The sequence below is a fragment of the Mobula hypostoma genome, chromosome 23 (assembly GCF_963921235.1).
Source record: "Mobula hypostoma chromosome 23, sMobHyp1.1, whole genome shotgun sequence".
In the NCBI taxonomy this organism is placed as follows: Eukaryota; Metazoa; Chordata; class Chondrichthyes; order Myliobatiformes; family Myliobatidae; genus Mobula; species Mobula hypostoma.
Window position 1 is genome coordinate 55,357,120 of NC_086119.1, and position 24,371 is coordinate 55,381,490.

The window sequence follows — 24,371 nt, forward strand, 5'->3', positions numbered from 1 at the left end:
AAAAAAAAGATATTATTAAATTGGTCACCTCTTTCAATATCATTGATTGGATGAATTAATTCTATTAAAATGAATATTCTACCTAAATCTATATATCTTTTTCAGGCTTTACCCATTTTTATTCCTAAATCCTTTTTTGACTCTCTTGAATATATGGAAAAATAAATGTCCTTGTTTAAATAAAGTTCATCTTCAAAAACATAAAGTCTGGAGGCTTAGCCTTACCTAATTTAAGTTTTATTACTGGGCAGTTAATATACGATATCTTACGTTTTGACTATATTATATTAATCGTGTAGATTGTCCGGTATGGGTTTCTTTAGAAGCTGACTCTGCTAATAAATTTTCTATTATTTCTCTTCTTGGATCCTCACTTCCTTTATTTGTAAGTAAACTAACTGATAATCTAACAGTGAAACATACTCTGAGGATCTGGATACAATTTAGAAAACACTTTGGTTTATTGAGATTTTCCCTTTCTAGTCCCATTTATTCCAATTTTTTAAACCCTCCATGACTGATTCAGTTTTTAAAGAATAAGACAGGTTGGGTATTAAATGTTTTTGGGATCTGTTTGTTGGAGGAAATCTTTTTTCATTTGAGCAATTGTTAGCTAAATATAACTTACCCAAAACTCACTTTTTTAGATATCTACAAATCAGAGACTTGCTAAGATCTCAATTATGCACATTTCCTATAAGCTAAGATAAGAACTTACTAGACATAATTTTTAATTTGACACCTTTTCATAATGGTTCAATATCTAATATTTATGGAGATGAGGAATGTTCCTTTAGACAAAATTAAGAATCTCTGGGAACAAGATTTACAGGCATCAATATCTGAGGAAACTTGGAATGAAATTTTTAAACTGGTTAATATGTCATCGCTATGTGCTCACCATTCCTTCATACAATTTAAGGTGGTACATAGAGTCCATATGACAAAAGATAAGCTTTCTCATTTTTATTCGGATATATCTCCCTACTGTGACAGAGGCAATAATGGAGAAGCTTCATTAATTCATATGTTTTAGACTTGTCCATGTCTTGAAAAATATTGGAAGGAAGTTTTTCAAACTTTTTCTTTACTTTTCAAAGTCAATTTTAAGCCTAATCCTCTGACGGCCCTATTTGGTATTGTTGCTGGACAAGATATCAAGCTGAAGACATCTGATTTACACATTTTGGCCTTTAGCTCTCTTATACCTTGGAGGGCACTTTTGTTTAAATGGAAAGATGTTTCTCCTCCTACTCGTGCTCAATGGTTATGCAACGTTATGTCATGCTTAGATTTAGAGAAAATTTGTTGTTCAATTTCTGAATCTTGTCAAGACTTTCAAACATTGTGCGGACCCTTTCTGAATTATTTTCAAAACTTTCAAAACCCTCAATTCATTATTTAAATTTAGATGTTGGCTATTATTAATTTTTATTATACGAGAAGGTATTTTACCTTTTTTATTCTCCTTAATAAACAGCTTCGGTGTTGGTAGGGGTTAGACTCTTTTTTTGTAATAAATTAGTATATTTCAATATAACTTTGACTAACCTACATGGATAAGGGGTAATGAGATTGTTATGAATAGATATAATGTAATTGGTAGTTTTTTTTTACCTTGTATATATACTTTCTTGTACTCTGTATTCTTCTATGTAGAAACTAATAAAAAAATTGAAAGAAAGAGATCCTTGGTTTCAACAGATATTGAGACAACAAAAAACAGGCTTGAGGAGTAACAAATGTAAGAAAAAACATCTGAGGGAAATCAGGACGGCTAAAAGAAAACATGTTTCTCTGGCAGACAAGGTGAAAGAGAACCCCAAGGGCTTCTACAGATATATAAAGAACAAAATTGATCCTCTTGAAGATTAGTGTAGTCACCTATGTATGGAGCCCAGCCAAGAGAGAGGGAGGAAATCTTGTATGAATATTTTGCATTTGTATTTACTCTGGAGATGGACACAGAGTTTATAGAAGTGAGGCAAAACAACAATGAGCTGATGGACCATATACAGATTACAGAGGAGGGGGAGGTGCTTGTCATCTAGGTTGGATAAATCCCTGAGTCCCCTCTTACCTTGCAGGAAGCTAGTGCATAAATTGCAGGGGCCCCAGCAGAGGGATTTAAAATGGCCTTAACCATGGGTGAGGTGCCAGAGGATTGGAGGATAGCTAGTATTGTTCCATTGTTTAAGAAAGGCTCTAAGCATAAGCAGGGAAATTAAAGGTCAGTAAGCTTGATGTCAGTACTGAGTAAATTATTGGAAAATACTCTAAAGGACCAGACTTATAAATATTTGGATCAACAGGGCTTGATTAAAGATGGTCAAAATGGCTTTGTGCATGGTAAGTTGTGCTGACCAGTCCTGTGAAGGTTTCTGAGAAGGTTATCAGGAAAGTTGATGAAGGAAAGGCGGTGAATATTGTCCACATGGGACATTAACTTTGACAAGGTTTCACATTAGAGGTTGGTCAAGGAGGTTTAACCATTCAGCATTCAGGATAAGGTAGTAATTTGGACTAGACATCAGCTTCATGGGAGAAACCAGAGTGTGGTTGTAGATAGTTCCCTCTCCAACCGGAGGCCTTTGATTAGTGATGTGCCACAGGGTTCAGTGATAGTTGTTTGTCATCTTTATCAACAATCTGGATGATAATATAGCAAGCTGGATCAGCAAATTGGATTGGGGGTGTAGTCTTCCTTGCTATCCAATTTCAAAACTTGCAGTGGGATCTAGAGTAGGTGGAAAAACTGGCTGAACAATAGCAGATGATGACTAATGCAGACAAATGTGCGGTGTTGCACTTCGGAAGGACAGACTAGGGTAGATCTTACCGTATTCCTCAGTGAACCGTAGTGCACTGAGGAGTAGAGTAGAACAGAGGGGTCTGGGAATACAGATCCATACTTCTATGAAAGTGGCATCACAGGTAGATAGCGTTGTAAAGAGACCTTCATAAGTCAAAGTATTGAGTACAATAGTTAGGATGTTACATTGAGGTGTACAAGTCATTATTGAAGCCTAAGTTGGAGTATTGTGTGCAGTTACCTACAGGAAAGATATCAATAGGATTGAAAAAGTACAGAGAAAATTTACAAGGATGTTGCTGGGACTTGAAGACCTGAGTAGGGGACGGTTGAACAGGCTAGGACTTTACTCCCTGGAACGTAGAAGAATGAGGGGAGATTTGGTCGAGAGATACAAAATTGTTAGGGGTATAGAGGTTCCTTAAGGTTGTCATAGCCGTTGGAGGTAGTGGGGATAAGCTCATACTGTCTATTAAATGCTCTCAATGGTATGCAAGTAGCCTCTGACAACCAAATCCAGCTCCTGGCCTTTATGTGTGGCTTAGCTACTAAGCTCTGTGAAGCAGTTTCTGCTCACAGAAGAGGTAAGTTTGGATGACTGGCACTTTAAAACCAGTCCCTTCAGGCAGATGGGGTTGTCAGCCATGGTCGGCAGTTTATCCAGGAGAAGGAAAACTGATCTCAAACCTCCACTGCCTTGTGGCTGCCATGGGAAAAGCTTCAGGAGTAAATCCCAAGGAAAAATCTGGAGCTGGAATACAATCGAAGGGTCCAGCGCCATGCTGTGTCTGGAGAGCTGCCTCGTGGAGATTGGAGATGGGGGCAGAAAGGGACTGAGGACGCAAGCTGACTTGTGGAGAAGACCAGAGACAAGGTGTGGGGTTGTGAATGACGCCATCTCAAAGCGGCAAGGAAGATTGAAGCATCAAGATAATTGCAATGGGGGTCAGCGAAGGCTCCCAACAGCAACGGTCAGCAGTGGGATCAGCATGTTCGGCCCTGGATCAGGAACATTAGGACCCAGGTTGGCAGTCCCTCTTTACCAAAGGACTGAGCTCGTGCAGCTGCTGTCCTTTATGTAGATGAAAAGATGTTTCCGATATTCTGAAATTTACACCATTATTGGACTGAACTTTATGTTGGTTTTCTTCAGTTTTTCAGTGTTTTCTTTCCTGTGGCCAATTGGCAGGTGAGTGATTAGTTAATTTTTTTCTGCACAGGAGTGGAGTGTTGGGGGCTTGGTGCTACTATCACTATTCTTTTCTGCAAGTGAGGGGTTCAGTAATATTGTGGCTGTTTTTTGCTGCAGGGAGGGGGGATTTTGTGGTCTGTGAGTCTTGTTTCTTTTTCATGCTGGGGGTGAGTTGATGTCTTTTCTTTCATCCACACCCATGGTCTTTCTGTATTTAATGACGATCTGGAGTAGACAAATATCAGAGTTGTATTGTGCATGCATACTTTGTCAATGAAATGAACCTTTGAACTTAAAGCAGTCCTATGTTGAACTTAATTCTGAATGGCATCTCCTGCAACACTACTTGTGCCAAACTTTTATCAGTCTGTGTCGTTCTTTCAGATTCATAATCTGCGTGGAAATGGGGAACTTGCTGCATGGACAACAGCTTGCTGTCCGTATCATACTGCCCTGGCTTGCGTACTGGTTTGCATTTCACATAGGTAGCTGGAATGTAATATCCGTGGTTGACCCTGTCCAACCAAGAGCATTACTGGTGATTTAGGTAGGGTTAATGCAAGCAGTCTTTTTCCACTCCGATTGGAAATTAGATGAGACTAGAACTAGAAGTCACGGGTTAAGGGCAAAAGGTGGAATGTTTAAGGGGAAGGGGAAAGCGATTTGACCTGCAGCCAATCCAGATATTGAAGGGTTTGGAGAGGAGAGGGCTTCAATTGGGTCCACTGCTTGAGGATGAAAGGCAGCAGTGGGTCGGGGGAGCAAAAAAGAGCTTTGCCCAGAGACCAATTGGCATTTGGGTTGATTAGTAAGAGCAAATTAAAGGAAGGGCAAGTGCAGCGGCAATCGTCTGAGTGGACATAGAGTGGTGATCTTGAGGCTTTAGCTCTTCAAGGCTTCCACAAAGAGAGGCTTTAGTCAGAGAAAGCAAAAGAAAAGAAAAGCTCAAGTTTTTTCCTTCTCTCCTGCTCAGCTAAGACAGTAGAGATGCCAGGCAGGATAGAGAAATGCTCCTCTTGCAGGATGTGGGAAGACAGGGAGACCTCCAGTGTCCTGACCACAACTGCAAGAAGTGCACCCTGCTGCAGCTATTAAGAAGTTGGAGCTGGAACTGGATGAACTCCAGATCATTTGGGAGGCTGAGCTGAAGGAGTGATAGAAAAGACATAGATGAGGGGTGATTGATAAGTTTGTGGCCTAGGGTAGAAGGAGTCAATTTTGGAAAACCTAGCACATTAATTTTTCCTACATTTGCACACTTAGTCCAGCGGTCGTGGAGCATACGGATCCCTTCTTTGTAGAAGTCGGTGTCTTGGACCTCCTGAAAGTGGTCCACAGCGGGGGTGATTGATAAATTCGTGGCCTAAAGTAGAAGAAGATAAGGAGAAACTTCCAACTCTGCATTTTCACTCAAAGAGTTGAACTGCATGTGCATGTAACGAGAGCTGTATAACTCATCTCCTTCTACCTTAGGCCACGAACTTCTCAACCACCCCTGCTGTGGACCACCTGGAGGTCCAAGACACTCTTGTTTCATGCACATGCAGTTCAACTCTTTGAGTGATGATGCAGAAAGTTTGAAGTTAATAACTCATCTCCTTCTATCTCAGGCCATGAACTTATCAATCACCCCTTGCTGTAGACCACTTCTACAAAGAAGGGATCCGTATGCTCCACAACCGCTGGACTAAGTGTGTAAATGTAGGAGGGGACTATGTTGAAAAATAAATGTGCTAAGTTTTCTAAAATTGACTCCTTCTACCGTAGGCCACGAACTTATCAATCACCTCTCGTAGAGAGATAGTTAACACCCAAGTTGCAGGACACAGGAAACTAGGTGACAGTCAGGAAGGGGAAAGGGGCTAAGGAGTCAGTGTAGAGCACCCCTGTGGCCATCCCCCTCAACAACAGGTATATCATTTTGGATACTGTCAGTGGAGGGAGGGGGGTACCTAACAGGAAATCCCAGTGGTCAGGTCTCTGATGCTCAGTCTGCCTCTGTGACTCAAGGGAAGGGGGGAAGAAGAGGCACACTGTGGTGATAGAGGAGTCATTAGTTAGGGGAAAGGACAAGAGGATCAGTAGACGAGAATCAGATTCCCAGATGGTATGTTGCATCCCGGATGCCAGGGTCCAGGATATCTTGGATCAAGTTCTCAGCACTCTTAAATGGGATGGTGAACAGCCAGAAGTTGTGGTCCGTGTAGGTACCAATGACATGGGTAGGCCGAGTGATGAGGTTCTGCATAGGAAGTTCAGGGAGTTGGGTTCTAAGTTAAAGAGCAGGGCTTCCAGAGATTGCTACCCGTGCCATGTTTAGTGAGGCCAGAACTAGGAAGATTATTATGGTTTAGTACATGGCTAAGGAGTTGGTGTAGAAGGGAGGGCATAAAATATTTGGATCAACAATTGCAGATTGGTAGGTATAATGTTGGCATCACTGAATCATGGCTGAAAGATTATAGCTGGGAGTTTCATATTCAAGGATACACATTGTATTGAAAGGACAGGTAGGAAGGCAAAGGGGACAGCGTTGCTCTGTTGGTAAATAATAACATCAAATCATTAGAAAGAGGTGACATAGGGTTGAAATCATTGTGGATAGAGCTAAGGAACTGCAAGGATAAAAAGACCCTGATGGGAGTTTTATACATGCCTCAAACAGTAGTAAGGATGTGGCCTACAAATTACAATGGGACATAGAAAATACTTGTCAAAAGGGCAATATTATAATAGTCATGGAGGACATCAATATGCAAATAGATTGGAGAACCAGATTGGTGCTGGATTACAGGAGGGGGAATTTCTAGAGTGCCTACAAGATGGCTTTTTGGAGCAGGTTGTGGTTGAGCCCACCAAAGGATCAGCTATTCTGGACTGGGTGTTGTGCAAAGAACCAGAATTGATTAGAGAGCTTAAGGTAAAACAACCCTTCGGGGCAAGTGATCATAATGTGATTGAATTCACCCTGACATTTGAGAAGGAGAAGCTAAAGTCAGATATATCAGTATTACAGTGGAATAAAGGGAGTTACGGAGGCATGAGAAAGGAATTGGTCGATATTTTTTGGAAAGAGACCACTGGCAGGGATGACAGCAGAGCAGCAATGGCTGGAATTTCTGGAAGCAATTTGGAAGGCAGAGGATATATACATCCCAAAGAGGAAGAAGTATTCTAAAGGCAAGATGACACGACTGTGGCTAACCAGAGAAGTCAAAGTCAACATAAAAGCCAAAGAGAGGGCATATAATAGAGCAAAAGTTAATGGGAAGGTAGTGGATTGGGAATATTTTAAAAACCAACAGAAGTGAATAAGAAGTCATTAAGAAAGTAAAGATGAAATACAAAAGAAAGCTAGCCAATAATATTAAAGAGGATACCAAAAGTTTCTTCAGATTCATAAAGTGTAAAAGAGAGGCGAGAGTGAAAAATCACTGGAAAATGATGATGGAGAGGTAGTAATGTGGGACAAGGAAATGGTGAGCTGACTGAATAAGTATTTTGCATCAGTCTTCATTGTGAAAGACACTAGTGTCAAAGGCATGAAGTGTGTGAAGTTACCATAACTAGGGAGAAGGTTCTTGGGAAACTGAAACGTCTGATAAGTCACTTGGACCAGATGGTGTACACCCCTGAGTTCTGAAAGAGGTGGCTAAAGAGTTTGTGGGTGCATTAGTAATGATCTTTCAAGAATCACTAAATTCTGGAATGGTTCCAGAAGACTGGAAAATTGCCAATGTCACTCCACTCTTCAAGAATGGAGAGAGGCAGAAGAAAGGAAACTACAGGCCAGTTAGTCTGACCTCAGTGACTGAGAGGATGTTGAAGTCGATTATTAAGGATGAGGTCTCATGGTACTTGGAGGCACATGATAAAATAGGCTGCAATCAACATTGTTTCCACAAGGGAAAACCTTGCCTTGCAAACCTGTTGGAATTCTTTGAAGAGATAACAAGCATGATAGGAGAATTAGTTGATGTTGCATACTTGGATTTTCAGAAGGCCTTTGACAAGGCAGCACACATGAGGCTACTTAACAAGCTATGAGTCCATGGTATTATAGGAAAGATTCTAGCATGGATAAAGCAGTGGCTCGTTGGTAGGAGGCAAAGAGTGAGAATAAAGGGAGCCTTTTCTGGCTGGCTGCCAGTGACTAGTGGTGTTCCACAGGGGTCTGTGTTGGGACCAATTCTTTTCACATTATATGTCAATGATTTGGATGCTGGAACTGATGGCTTTTTTGCAAAGTTTGCAGACAAATGAAGGTAAGTGGAGGAGCAAGTAGTTTTAGGGAAGTAGAGAGGCTACAGATAGACTTAGACACATTAGGAGAATGGGCAAAGAAATGGCAGATGGAATAACGTGTTTTGAAGTAAATGGCCATGCACTTTGGTACAAGAAATGAAACAGTTGACCGTTTTTTTCTAAATGAAAAGAAAATACAAAAAACTGAGGTACAAAGGGACTTGGGAGTCCTTATGCAGGATGCCCTAAAGGTCAATTTGCAGGTTGAGTCTGTGGTGAGTAAGGCAAATGCGATGTTAGCATTCATTTCAAGAGGACTAGAATATACAACAAGCATGTAATGTTGAAACTTTGTAAAGCACTGGTAAGGCCTCACTTAGAGTATTTTGAGTAGGCTTGGGCCCCTTATCTTAGAAAGGATGTGCTGAAACTGGAGAGGGTTCAAAGGAGGTTCACAAAAATGATTCCAGGATTGAATTTCAAGGGGGATATCAGAGGAAGGTTTTTTACTCAGAGAGTGGTTGGTGTGTGGAATGCACTGCCTGAGTCAGTGGTGGAGGCAGATACACTAGTGAAGTTTAAGAGACTACTAGACAGGTATATGGAGGAATCTAAGGTGGGGGCTTATATGGGAGGCAGGGTTTGAGGGTCGGCACAACATTGTGGGTCAAAGGGCCTGTACTGTGCTGTACTATTCTATGAATGGCTTGTCATATGAATAGTGTTTGATGGCTCTGGATCTGTATTCACTGGAATTCAGAAGAATGAGGGGTGACCTTATCAAAACTTATCAAATGGTGAAAGGCCTTGATAGAGCGGATGTGGAGAGGACGCATCTTGTGGTGGGAGAGTCTAAGACCAGAGGACACAGCATCAGAATAGAGGGGCATCCTTTTAGAACGGAGATGAGGAAGAATTTCTTTAGCCAGAGTGGTGAGTCTGTGGAACTGTTTGCCATAGGCAGCTGTGGAAGGCAAGTCTTTATGTATATTTAAGGCAGAGATTGGTAGATTCTTGATTGGTCAGGGCATGAAGGGATATGGGGAGAAGGCATGAGAGGAAAATTGGGACTTTGGGACTTTCAAGAGACTTGGAGACTTTTTTTTTTACCATGCCCATGGTCTGTTCTTTATCAAATTACGGTATTGCTTTGCACTGTTGTAACTATATGTTATAATTATGTGGTTTTTGTCAGTTTTTCAGTGTGTTTGTCTTGTGCTTCTGTGATAACATTGTATCATTTCTTAATGCATGCATTACTAAATGACAATAAAAGAGAACTGCGTGTCCTCATAATCTAATCTAATCTAAAATTGGATCAGCCATGATGAAATGGCGGAGCAGACTCGATGGGCCAAATGACCTGTCTGCCCCTATACCTTATGGTCTTAAGATGAGGAGGAACCTCTTCACTCAGAAGGTTTTGTAAGTGTGGAATGAGCTGCCAGCGGAAGTGGTGAAAGCAGGTTCAATTTCAACATTTAAGAGAAATTTGGATAGGTAAATGACTAGAAGAGGTATGGAGGGCTATGGTCTGGGTGCAGGTCGATGGGACTAAGCAGAATAATAGTTGGGCATGGACAGATGAGCTGAAGGGTCTGTGTTTGTGCTGTAGTGCTCCCTGGCCCTGTGAAGTGAGAATCTGGGAAGTGATAGAAAAGATAAAAAGCTGCATCCGATAGGAGCAGAGAGTGGACCCTGGGAGAAGGGGGAGGAGGGGTACCAGAGGGAGGGGATAGACAGGTGAAGAGAAGAGAAGGGGTAAGAGGGAAGCCAGAATGGGGTATGGAAATGGAAAATAGGAGAAGGAGTTGGAGTTGGGTGAGAAATTACTGGAAGTTAGAGGAATTGAATTTCATGACATCAGCCAGGAGCCTACCCAGATAGAATATGGGGTAACACACATCAAAGTTGCTGGTGAATGCAGCAGGCCAGGCTGTATCACTAGGAAGAGGTACAGTCGACGTTTCAGGCCAAGACCCTTCATCAGGACTAACTGAAAGAAGAGCTAGTAAGAGATTTGAAAGTGGAAGGGGGAGATCCAAAATGATAGGAGAAGACAGGAGGGGGAGGTATGGAGCCAAGAGCTGGACAGTTGATTGGCAAAAGGGTCCCCACCGATCTCCCTCCTGGCACTTATCCTTGTAAGCGGAGCAAGTGCTACACATGCTCTTACACTTCCTCCCTTACCACCATTCAGGGCCCCAGACAGTCCTTCCAGGTGAGGCATCACTTCACCTGTGAGTCATCACTTCACCTGTGAGTCGGCTGGGGTGATATACTGTGTCCGGTCCTCCCGATGTGGCCTTCTATATATTGGCGAGACCCAACGCAGACTGGGAGATCGTTTCGCTGAACACCTACACTCCGTCTGCCAGAGAAAGCAGGATCTCCCAGTGGCCACACATTTTAATTCCATGTCCCATTCCCATTCTGACATGTTTATCCATGGCCTCCTCTACTGTAAAGATGAATCCACACTCAGGTTGGAGGAACAATAGCTTATATTCCATCTGGGTAGCCTCCAACCTGATGGCATGAACATTGACTTCTCAAACTTCCGCTAATGCCCCACCTCCCCCTCATACCCCATCCCTTATTTATTTATATACAGGTCTTCCCCACCATCCGAAGGTACAGCGTTCCTATGAAACGGTTCGTAAGTCGAAATGTCGTAAAGTGAAGAAGCAATTACCATTTATTTATATGGAAAAATTTTGTGAGCGTTTGCAGACCCAAAAATAACCTACTAAATCATGCCAAATAACACACAAAACCTAAAATAACAGTAACATATAATAAAAGCAGGAATGATATGATAAATACACAGCCTATATAAAGTAGAAATACTTCTCTACAACGATTACCTGCACCGATCTCCATAGCGAAAATCTCACACAAGCGCTCTCGGCAGAAAATCTCACGCAAGCGCTGTTGGCAAAAACACTCTCTCCAGTAACCTTTAAACTATGAAGCTGCCAAATCTACCAAATAACACAAAAATACACAGCCTATATCGAGTAGAAATAATGTGTGTACAGTGTAGTATCACTTACCGGAATTGGGGAAACAGCACTGAGCACACTGATGGTGGTGTGTTAGACTGAGTCGTCGCAGGCTGGGTGATGCAGTGGCCCCCACCCTCCGAGCCGCGGAACCCGACACATTGCTGTGAAGAACGCAGTGGTAGCCGGGAGGCAACCAGCACATCTTTAAGAAAAAAGCCGAAATAAACATGCTAATTAATTAGGTGCTGCCTAGCACGTAATTGTCAGCCCAGATCATTGCCGATTGCATCGCCTCTGTTCTGGGCCGAAAATTACGTGTCAGCGGCACCTAATTAATTAGCATGTTTATTTCGGCTTTTTTCTTAAAGATGTGCTGTGTGCCTCCCGGCTACCGCTGCGTTCTTCACGAATCGGTACAGTATCTGACCGGGGCCCGGGTGTTGGGATGGTGGGACACAGGGGTGTCATCTCATCGTCAATCAGGGCAGGCAGCTCATCTTCTCCGATGACTGCCCGCCTCGATGTCGAAGGTCAAGTTTCGTCGTCTGCTGTGGCTGATGTGGAAGGCTTGCTTGACTGCTGAGCCTCGCGCATTTTTCTATCATACAGTTGTTTGTAAGCACTCAAACCATCCTGCAAATATCCCCTAAACCTACGTACCCTTTCAAAATTAAAGTCGTACTTTATCATTGCAACGAAAATCTCACGCAGTTGCTTCACTTTCTGCATTCGTTTGCATTCAGTTTCGATTGTTATCCTTTCCTCTTCCAATTGCATCAGCTCTTCATCTATCAGTTCTTGGTCATGGGATCCCAATACCTCTTCAACATCATCTTCGTCAACTTCCACAAGCCAAACTCACTTTGTCCTTACTTCGTTCACCACGATCGAAACGCTTAATTATGTCTAATTTTACTCTAAGTGTAACACCCTTACTCTTTCAGGCTTTTCCGACACCTTAGAACATATCTTGCTAACGGCTGCTCAACGCAACGTGTTAAAGCAATGCCGTTCCGAATCCGGGGCAGAGCAGCTGCTCGGGGTGCGCACTGCCTGTTATCGCATGCTGCCTTTCTTCGTAACAGTGAAAACACCTTCTGAAAGCGAAAACAGGGTAATAATGTAGGTCTTTCGTAACAGTGAGGTTTCGTAAAGCAAATGTTCGAAAAGCGGGGTCACCTGTACACACAGTCTTTTTCTCTCTCTCCTTTTTCTCCCTTTGTCCCTCTGACTATACCCCTTGCCCCTCCTCTGGGTTTTTTCTCCCCCTCCCCCTTTTCTTTCTCCCCGGGTCTCCTGTCCCATGATCCTCTCATATCCCTTTTGCCAATCAACTGTCCAGCTCTTGGCTCCATCCCTCCCCCTCCTGTCTTCTCCTATCATTTTGGATCTCCCCCTCCCCCTCCCACTTTCAAATCTCTTACTAGCTCTTCTTTCAGTCAGTCCTGACGAAGGGTCTCGGCCCAAAACACTGACTGTCCCTCTTCCTAGGGATGCTGCCTGGCCTGCTGCATTCACCAGCAACTTTTATGTGTGTTGCTTGAATTTCCAGATTTCCTCGTGTTTGCGTAGAATATGGGGTGTTGCTCATCTAAACTGAGTATGGCCTCATCATGAACGTAGGGTAGGCCATGGACCAACATGTCGGAATGGAAATGGTGACTGGAAGTAAAGTGGCTGGCCACCGAGAAATCCTGCTTGTTGTGGATGGAGCGAAGATGTGGTCACTCTCAGACAATATCCGCTGTCTTTCCTTCATCAACCTTACTCACAAAAGTCTATAAGAGTGTGTCAAAGCCATGTCAACTATCCCTAATCATTCCCTGCCTCTCCAAATACTTCAATATCCAGTTCCTTAGAATACCTTCCAATAATTCATCCACTATTGTCGTCAGGCTCACCAGCCTTTAATTTCTTGGCTTATTCTTAGAGCCTTTCTTAAGTAATGGAACAAAATTAACTATCCTCCAATCTTCTGACACCTCGCATGGCTAAGTATGTTTTAAATACCTCTGAAAAATATTTCTGTACCTCCTACAAAAGGGCTTGATGGTGAAGGGTCTTTCCCTGAAATGTTGACCATTTATTTTAATTGACGTTGCCCAATCTGCTGAGTTCCTCCAGCATTTTTGATTATGTGAGTGGAGAGGCTTTGGTGAGAGGAACTAAGCTGGGGGTCCAGTCAATAGAGGGTGGGGACCTTTCATCTCTCTTTTAGCACTGTGTGTCTGTTAGCAGATAATTGGATCATAATAAGTATTTAGATATATCCTAAAAGAAACGGATTTTAACAAATAGAATGAAGTAGAAATGCAGAGCAGGTGATGTGATGTAACTGCACGATGTGGGAGCTGGTGGACCCCATTGTGGTTCCTGGTGACCACACCTGCAGCAAGTGTTGGCCGCTCGAGGAATTCAAATTGATGATCTACAGTCTGAGCCTCAAAGACAATAATGCATCAGGGAGGGGGAAGAGTTATCTAGATTAACTCCATCGAGTTTGCAGAGTGGTCGGGGACAGGAGGATGTGACTGTGAGTGAGGCAGTTAGGGAGATCCTTCAGGTGGTGTTTGAAACTGCCTTAGCCATCAAACTTGTCTAATCGGTTCTAAAATTGTTGCTCCCTATGCGGATGAGAATGGAGGCTGTAAGAAGACGGCAACTGAACCTGATCACCGTGGTTCAGTGAGGTATTCAAGAGGAGAGAGAAGAGAAATTTGTAATTGTACTTAGGGGTAGTATAGTCAGGGGTATAGACACAATTCTCTGTAGCCAGGACCAAGAGTCTTGAAGGATGTGTTGTCTGATTGATTAGATTAGATTATGAGGACACGCAGTCCTCTTTTATTGTCATTTAGTAATACATGCATTAAGAAATGATACAATGTTCCTCAGAATGATATCACAGAAACACAAGACAAACCAAGACTGAAAAACTGACAAAAACCACATAATTATATAGTTACAACAGTGCAAAGCAATACCGTAATTTGATAAAGAACAGGCCATGGGCACGGTAAAAAAAAAAGTCTCAAAGTCTCTCGAAAGTCCCATCATCTCACGCAGATGGTAGAAGGAAGAAAAAAAACTCTCCCTGCCATGAACCTCCAGCGCCGCGAACTTGCCGATGCAGCATCCTGGAAGCACCTGACCACAGCTGACTCTTGAGTCTGTCTGAAAACTTCGAATCTCTGACCAGCCCTCTGACACCGAGCACCATCTCTGCCGAGCACTTTGACCCCAGCCCTGGCAATAGGCAAAGCCGAGGATTTGGGGCCTTCCACTCCGGAGATTCTCAATCGCACAGTAGCAGCGGCAGTGAAGCGGGCATTTCAGAAGTTTCTCCAGATATTCCTCTGTGCTTCTCACGTCTGTCTCCATCAAATCAGGATTGTGCACGGCCCCTACTTAACAAATACGATATCATTTTGGAGCGGCTGCGTGCGCTGCATCGCGCCACCATCTTCTCCTCCCCTCCTGGATGACTGGGTCCTCTTCTGACCTGCAGAGGATTTTGGAGTGGGAGGGAAATACCCAGTTGTCATGGTCCGCATGGGTACCAATGATGCAGGTAGAATGAGGAAAGGGCTTCTGCTGTGTGAATATGAGCAGTTAGGGAGTAAATTAAAAATGCATAATCAGAAAAATAATCATCTGCTTTTGAGGCTAGTGGTGAATTGGTACAACAGTAAGATTAAAGAGGTAGATGTATGACTATAAGATTTGTGGGGAGAACTGGGCTTGAATACTTGGGACAGTGGCACCAGCATTGGAGAAGGAGGGAACTGTACTGATGTGGTGGGCTCCATATGGACTATGCTGGGACCAGAGAACTTGTGAATTGCATAACCAGGACTGTAGACCAGCTTTAAACTCAACAGTGGATTCCATAAGACTAAGCAAAAACGGGTTTCTGGCATGAATTCAGGAGCCACAGCAGAATTCCATCTTGAACAAGTTGCAATCATGGCTGACAAAAGAAGTTGGGGACAGTTTACCCTTATGTTTCATCTTCTCCTTTATAGCTTTCATAATTGTCCTCTGTTGGTTTTTTAAAGACTTACCACTAATCCACCATGTTATACGCCTTCTCTATTGTGTATATGCTTTCCCTGACTTCTCTTATCAGCAGCAGCAACCAGGTCAGCAGCACTGTGGCTGGCTCCGAGGCTCAGGGAAGGATAAAGCTAGGCAGACCAATAGCGATAGGAGGATCGATAGTTAGGGAAGCAGACAGGAGAGTCTGTGGCAGCAAGAGTCGCCAAGATGGTCTGTTGCCTCCTGGGTGCCCAGGGTTGAGGACGTCTCAGAGTGGCTATGGAACATTCTCAAGGGGGGGGGGGTGAATAGCCAGAGGTCATAGATCACATTGGTACCAATGACGTAGGTAGAAAGCGGATGAGATTTTGTGCAGTGAGTATAGGGAGTTAGGAAAGAGGTGGAAAGCAAGAAATCAGAGGTAGTAATGTTTGGATTACTCTCAAAGACATAATCTAGTGAGGGCAAAAACAGAAAGATAGAATAGATGAATGTGTGGCTGGGACTGGTGCAGGGAGTATCGTTTCAGATTCTTGGATCATTGGATTCTGTTCTGGAGCGGGAATAACCTGTACAAGTGGAATGGATTGCACTCAACTGGAGGAGAACTGATATCCTGGCCAGGGGATTTGCTGGGAACCAGAGTCCCAGCTCAGAAAGTGGAGGGATTGAGGAAAACATGGATGTTGTGACCATTAAGTATGTAAGGGAGAACAGGCAGGTGCACAGTAATAGACTTGAGGAGATGGATGGGTTCTAACACTAGAAGTATTATGGGTAAGGGAGATGAACTGAAATCATGGATCAGTTCATAGGATTATGATATTGTGGCCTTGGTTGAGAGAGGGACAGACTGGATGCTTAGTATTCCAGGGTTTCAATGTTTAGAAAAGACGGGAGGGTAGAAGAGGTGGGAGGGAATTGCATTAGCCACACTCAGAGGGGACATAATGGAGAGCTTATCCACTGAGTCTATATAGGGTAGAACTCAAAAATAAGAAAGGTGCCATCACTCTGATTGGATTACACTACAGACCCTCCAATTGCCATCAGGACTTTGAGGAATAGGTATGGCAGCAGCTTAGGGAAAGGTGTGAAAACAACAGGGTTATTGTCTTGGGCCTTCCCTAATGGGCCACCTTAGTGCAAGAAGGTTAGAAAGGGAGAATTTGTTAGGCACATCCAGGAAGGTTCCTGAATCGGTTTGTAGATAGTCCAACCAGAGGATCAGCCATATTGGACCTTGTATTGGGAAATGAGACTGGCCAGGTGACTGGCCTTTCAATGGGAGAACACTTAGGAAACAATGATCACAACTCCTTAAATTTTAAGACAGCTATGATTAAGAATAAGTATGAACCTTGGAGCAGAGCAAATTGTGAGGGTATTAGGCAGCAAGCAGGGAGAGTTATTTGAGAACAGCTGTATTTGGTAAGTCCACATCTGACATATGGAAGGTGTTTAAAGACCATCTGCACAGAGTACAATATGAAGGAAGGACAAGGATGGCAAGGTAATGGAAACTTGGATGATGAGAAAGGCTGTGAATTCCGTCAAGAGGAAAAGGGAAATGTATGTGAAATTTAGAAAGCTAATCTCAAACAGATCCATTGAGTACTTTAAAGAAGCCAGAAAATTGTTCAAAAGGGGAATTAAGAGGGCCAGGATTGGCTATGAAAAAGTCTTTAACAAGTAGGATTAAAGAGAATCCCAAGGCATTCCACAACTTCATTAAGTGCAAGATGGTAGGACCACTCAAGGATAAAGGAGGGAACAGGCTTGGAGTCAAATGTAGGCAAGTTCTGGAGTGAGTACTTCATGTTGGTATTCACCAAGGTGAAGGGTGTAGAGTACAGTCAGATCAGTGCAGAGTATACTAATATGATGGGGCAGTTCAAGATAAAGATGGAAGTAGTGCTGGATCTTTAGAAGAACATTGAAGTGGATATCCCAGGACCTGATGGGACATACTACAAGTTATTGAGAAAGTTGAGAAATTGGGTTGCTGAAGCTTTCAATATCTTTATGTCCTTTCTAGTCAGAGCCAAAAGTCCCTGGGGGAGTAGCTAATTTTGTTGCATTGTTTAGGAATGACTATAGATCAGTAACTCTCACATCAATGTCTGGGAAGTTATTGGAGATGGTACTTAGGAACAGGATTAGTGAGCATTTAGGAGCCATAACCTAATTAGGAACACACCGCATGGATTTGTACAGGGCAAATCATGTCTTACTAACTTGATTGATTTTTGTTTTGAGGAGGTGATGAAAGTGATTGATAAATGTAGAGTAGTAAATATTGTCTACATTGATTTTAGTAAGGCATTTGATAAGGTCCCATATGGTGGGCTCATCTTAAAGACTGAGATGCATGGGATCCGCAGTGACTTAGCCATTTGGATTCAGAATTGCATTGCCCAATAGAAGCTGGTGGATAAACTGTCCTTGTTGGGTCTCAACACCTCTCTCCGTAACTACAGTATATCTTGGACTTTTTGACAGAAAGACCAGTGTCAGTCCATATTGGCAGGAACATCTCTAGCTTCAAGCTGAGCACTGGTACCTCCCAAGGCTTCGTGGAGAGGGATAGGAGCACCAAGTTTCTGGGAGTGCACATAGCATACAATCTCATCATAGTCCCACAACACCACCTCTTTCGTCAAGAAAGTACAGCAGTGTCTCCACTTGCTGAGGAGAATGAGATGAGTGAGGTTCACACCCCCATAACCCTAATTCTAATCAATTTTTACAGGAGTACCATTGCGAGTAACCTGACCAGCTGCATCACCATCTTATACGGGAATTGCATAGCATCTGACTGCTAGACCCACAATAGATTGCAAGGGCTGCTGATAGGTTTTCTCTTCCAGCCATCCGAAATATTTATCAGGAGTGGCTGCATATGCAGGGCACTTAGCATTGTCAATGATCCTTCCCATGTATCTAACAAACTCTATGTCCCTCTTCCATCAGGCAGAAGGTACCACAGTATTAGGATGAAGACAGAGGTGCAGTGCTAGCTGGAGCACGTACAGCACCTCTTTAAGAAAAAAGCTGAAATTAGCTGTTCTGTGAGCAAAAACATCTTGTTAAGTCCACTCGCTGGATTTTTTTTTTTTTTGGCACCATTCTTTGTAAACTCCAGAGTCTGTTGTGCGCAAAAATCCAGGAGATCAGCAGTTTCTGAGATACTCAAATCACCTGGGCGGCACCTAATTAATTAGCTTGTTTATTTTGGCTTTTTTCTTAGAGGTGTCAGACATGCTCCGGCTAGCACTGCACCTCTGGATGAAGACAGTTAGGATGGAAAACATCTTCTTCCCCTAGTCCATGAGCTAATGAACTTCCTGCTACCACCCAGATCTCATCACATATGAAACACCAGTAGTGGTATGCTGTTTACTTTTTAACTTGTGTTGTAAATGCACCTTATTATTTGGTAACTTGTTTGTGGTAAGACTGCTTCTTGTGTGAGAGTTGTTGTGCACTTTGGTCTGGAGGAATGTTGTTTCATTTGGCAGTATACACAAAATATAGGTGACGGATAATAAATGCGAACTAGAAGTCAGTGGACAATGGGATGGATTTACTCTGGCTGGAGGTCTGTAACTAGTGGTGTTTTGCGGGAATATATACAGGTGTCCCCCGCTTTTCGAACGTTCGCTTTACGAAACCTCGCTGTTACAAAAGACCTACATTAGTTCCCTGTTTTTGCTAACAGAAGGTGTTTTCACTGTTACGAAAAAAGGCAGCACGCGGGGAAAAGCAGCGCACAAAAAAAAAATTAGCGCGTGATAAAAGGCAGCGCGCGTTCCGAGCAGCCGCTCTCCCCCGGATTTGGAACTGCATTCTAGCCGGCATTGCTTAAACATGTGCCTGTGAGCAGCCGTTAGCGAGATGAGTTCTAAGGTATCGGAAAAGCCTAAAAGAGCTCGTAAGGGTGTTACATTTCGCATAAAACTAGACATAATTAGGCGTTTCGATCGTGGTGAACGAAGTAAGGACAAAGTGAGTTTGGCTTGTGGAAGTTGACGAAGATGATGCTGAAGAGGTTTTGCTATCCCGTGACCAAGAACTGATAGATGAAGAGCTGATGCAATTGGAAGAGGGATGGATAACAGTTGAAACCGAATGAGTAATGATAAAGTAAGACTTTAATTTTGAAAGGGCATGTAAGTTTAGGGCATATTTGCAAGGTGGTTTGAGTGCTTACAAAGAACTGTATGATAGAAAAATGCGCGAGGCTAAGCAGTCTAGCATACTGTACTGTCGTTTTTCAAGCCTTCCACATCAGCCACAGCAGACGACGAACCTCGACCTTCGACATCGAGGCAGGCAGACGTAGAAGAAGATGACCTGCCTGCCGAAATGGAAACAGACGACGATGAGATGACACCCCAGTGTCCCACCACCCCAACTCCCAGGCCACGGACAGATACCGATTTGCGGAGAATGCAGCGGTAGCCGGGACGCATCCAGCACATCTTTAAGAAAAAAGCCGAAATAAACATGGTAATTTATTAGGTGACGCCCGGTACGTAATTGTCGGCCCAGCTCAGAGGCGATGCAATCGGCAATCCCCTCTGATCTGGGCCGACAATTATGTGCCAGGCGGCACCTAATTAATTAGCATGTTTATTTCGGCTTTTTTCTTAAAGATGTGCTGTGTGCCTCCTGGCTACCGCTGCACTGCTGCATGCTTCGCGGATCGGTATCGGGTTGTTGCCTGGAGGGTGCACCACCCCAACCTGCGACGACTCAGCCTAACACACCATCATCAGTGTGCTCAATGTCTTCCCAATTCCGGTAAGTGATACTACACTCGACATACATTATTTCTACTTTTTATAGGCTGTGTATTTTTATGTGTTATTTGGTATGATTTGGTAGCTTCATAGCTTAAAGGTTACTGGAGAGCGCTTGCGCCGTGTTTTTGCCGAGAGCGCTTGCGTGAGATTTTCACTACAGAGAACAGTGCGGCAATGATTGTGGAAAAGTATTTCTACTTTATATAGGCTGTGTATTTATCATATCATTCCTGCTTTTACTATATGTTACTGTTATTTTAGGTTTTATGTGTTATTTGGCATGATTTGGTAGGTTATTTTTGGGTCTGCGAACGCTCACAAAATTTTCCTATATAAGTAATTGGTAATTGCTTCTTCGCTTTACGACTTTCCGGCTTACGAACCGTTTCATAGGAACGCTCTACCTTTGGATGGCGGGGGAAACCTGTACTGTGAACTCTTCTATTTGTGAGATATATATATGCCAAAGAAAACATTGGGATACAGACCAGTTGCTGATATGGATGGAGAAATGCGAGAAATAACCCAGCCAAGTATGACCTGCTGAACTTTTGAGAAATCAAAGTTAGAGGATAAGTAAACAGATAATTGCAGGACCCTTAACAGTGTTGATGTGCAGAAGGTTCTTGGGGTCCAAGGCTATCTCCCCCTGAAAGTGGCTGCACAGGTTGAAGGTATTATGGCATACTTGCCTTTATTATTTGAGGCACTGAGTTCAAAGGTTGGGAATTTATGTTACAGCTGCATAAAACTCTAGTCAGGGCACATATTGCAGTTGACACCAAGACTTGGGGTGTATTGGGCAGCGAGGAAGACTATCAAAGCTTGTGGTGGGACCTGGACCAGCTGGAAAAACGAGCTGAGAAATGGCAGATGGAATTTAGTGCTGAGAAGTGTGAGATGTTGCACTTTGGGAGGACCAACACAGCGGGCGGAAGTGCACAGAGGAGTGCGGTAGAACAAAGGAATCTGGGAATAGAGATCCATAATTCATTGAAAGTGGTGTCACAGGTGGATAGGGTCATAAAGAAAGCTTTTTTGATACCTTGGCCTTCATACATTAAAGTACTGAGTACAGGAGTTGGGATGTTAAGTTGAAGTTGTATAAAATGTTGGTGAGTATTGTGTGCAGTTTTGGTTACCTACCTGAGGAAAGATGTAAATAAGATTGAAAGAGTACAGAGAAAATTTACCAGAATGTTGCAGGGTGTTGAGGACCTGAGTTATAAGGAAAGATTGAATAGATTAGAACTTTGTTCCCTAGAATGTAGAAGATTGAGGGAGGATTTGACAGAGGTATACAAAATTCTGAGGGCTATAGATAAGGTAAATGCTAGCAGGGTTTTTCTACTGAGGTCAGGTGATACTACAAGTAGAGGTCATAGGTTAAGGGTGAAAGGTGAAACGTTTAAGGGGAACATGAGGGGAAACTTCTTCACTCAGAGGGTGGTAAGAGTGTGAAATGAGCTGCCAGTGTGAGTGGTGGATGTGTTTTCAATTTCAACATTTTAAAAAAAGTTTGGATAGGTACATGGTAGGAGGGGTAAGGATGGCTATGGTTTGGGTGCTAGTCGATGGAACTAGGCAGTTTATATGGTTCAGGATGGGCTGGGTGGGCCAAAGGGCCTGTTTCTGTGCTGTAGTTTTCTATGACTATGACTATCTGGAGTATTGCATTTAATTCTGTTTGCCATGGGAGAGGAAGGACATGGAGAGAGCATGTGCTCTGAGAGGGTGGACAAACTCCGATTGTTTTCTCCAGTGCAGAGAGTTGATCGAGATTTATAAGATTGAGAGGCATAGATGGAGTGGGCAGTCAGTATCTTCTCCCAGAGTTGAAATGTATAATACTAGAGGGGATGCATTTGAGGTGAGAAAGGATAAATTTGAAAGAAATTCTACACAGTGTGTAGTGGGTGCCTGTGGGTTCCAGGGTTGGTGGTGGAGGCAAATATGATAGAGGCATTGAAGAGGCTTTTATATAGACACTTGTATATGCAGAGAATGGTGAGATATGAACATTGTGTAGGTAAAAAGAATTAGATAAGTTTGATGATTAATTGATAATTATTAGTTTGGCACAGCCGAAGGATCTGTCCTCTGGTGTACTGTTCTGTGTTTTATGTTGTAGAACCCAAGAGAAGCCTATCACAGAGGCAAATCCTTCTGTAACGGATTACACCCGTTCCTCCAAAGCATTCCACATAAAATCAGTTTACTACAATGTGAAGTGCCTGTCTTTGCTCTTCTGTGATTTTCCCCTGATCCTTTTCTGGAACTACCTAGAAACATCCAGTTGTGGTCATTATCTTCAAAGTCTATTGACACCAACCACTTGTCCAGCTACAGTACATCCCCTACTATTAGATCATCGCTGCATCTTGTCTCACTGAACCATTTACATCATGGCTCTAAAACTTTCCTGAACACACTTTAAACATTCCACCCTCTACCTCTTCATACTAAAGTGATCAATCTAGGTACTGGGAAAGTTGATGGCACTCCATTTCTGTGATTTGTCAATGTGCTCCTTTGTCTCATGTTGATTATTAATTGCCTTGTTTTCTCCCAGCGAAGTGATCATCCCTCTTTCATGAGGAAGTTCTACCCACACGGCCTCGTTTGTGGAGCATTCTCATATACCCATTGCATTATTGCAGTAATGGACTGCTTCATCAGTGGTGCACCAGTGCATTCCTCTATCATGCTCAAGGAGCTATATGCTGGAGTACTGAGTTGACAGTCCTGGCCTTACTTCAGTTATGTCTCTGGGGTGGCAACGCTATCATACTCACATGCGCTGATGAACACTCTAATTTGTGATGGGGATTAACAGATTGAAGGCAGGAGTCCTCCCACTGGATGGAGTGGAATACCATCTCATGAACCAGAGAGACACAAGAGATCCTACAGATGCTGGAAATTTTGAGTAACAGAGACAAAGTGCTGGTAAACTCCCTAGTCAGACAGCATAGATGGAGTGGAATGAACAGTCAGAGTTTCAAGCCACGAATCTGATAAAGGTGATGATGAGTCCTGATGAAGGGTCTCAGCCCAAAATGTCAACTGTCCATAGATGCTGCCTGTTGAGTTCCTTCAGCATTTGTGTGTGTTGCCCTTGAACCAAGGAAAGACATTTAGAAATGAGGTGGACAAATGAGGTGAGCCCGTGGAATTCTTTGCCGTAGAAGGGAGTGGAGGACAAGTTTCTGTTTGATTCTGGGAGGAAATAGATTTGTGGACACAAAAGGTATCAAAACTCCTGGTAATAGGAGGGCTGGGACCTCAGGCAGTGAAGGGCTGTAAATGTTACTGTACATATTCTCATCGACACCGGTCCTGACCCTCTTGCCTCGGTTCTATGAACAGGTATTGATCTCCTACATGTGGCAGCTCATGAGTTTGGCCACGTCCTCGGCCTGCAACACTCACAAGTTCCAAAGTCTTTGATGGCACCTTTCTACACTTTCCGTTACCCACTCCGCCTGGCAGAGGACGACAGACAAGGGATACAGTACTTGTATGGCCAGTCTCGCCACAAGGGAGGCAGCTTTTCCAATCAGGACACGGAAGTGAATGAGTTGCCCAGCCATGGCTCTCCAAGAAAAGAGGTATGATAGGACGAACTTTGCATCAGAGAAGTTAGGGTTGTGAGCGTCCCATCAGGGTCCTGCCATTCTCTTTCAGTTAACCCCATTTCACAGCCTTGTGTCAGGTACCTTTTTCAGGAAAGATCTATTGATATCAGTAGTCTATTAACTCAGGTTAAGACGTTGGTCTAGTGATCTGAAGGTCGCTAGTTCGAGCCTCAGCTGAGGCAACGTGTGTGTCCTTGAGCAAGGCACTTAACCACACATTGCTCTGTGATGACACCGGTGCCAAGCTGTATCAGCCCTAGTGCCCTTCCCTTGGACAACATCGGTGGTGTGGAGAGGGGAGACTTGCAGCATGGGCAACTGCCAGTCTTCCATACAACCTTGCCCAGGCCTGCCCCCTGGAAACCTGCCAAGGCACAAATCCATGGTCTCACGAGACTAACGGATGCCTATTATTAACTCACAGCTCTTTTCAGTTGCTCCACAGTTCCGCCATGCTTTGTGTATAACTGTGCATCTCAATTTCATTTATTCTGCAATAACTATGAGGCATAAATTACCAGAGCAACAAACAAAAGGCACAAGATGAATCTCTCCCTCAACAGTGAGGGAATTTAAATTAAGGAAGTTGGTGTTTAAAAAAGAAGCTGGAATCAGTTACTCTGATTAGGA

At 43.3% G+C, this 24,371-nt stretch overlaps 1 protein-coding gene across 2 annotated transcripts in view; it reads left to right on the forward strand.

Moving 5' to 3' along the window:
• The window catches only part of mmp11a (matrix metallopeptidase 11a), a 123,180-nt gene that overhangs the window by 59,638 nt on the left and 39,171 nt on the right, over positions 1-24,371 (forward strand). For both annotated transcript variants that reach the window (XM_063031252.1, XM_063031253.1), the window contains exon 5: positions 23,473-23,714. In XM_063031252.1, coding sequence (XP_062887322.1) covers positions 23,473-23,714 — 242 coding nt within the window. The remainder of the gene's footprint in view (positions 1-23,472; positions 23,715-24,371) is intronic.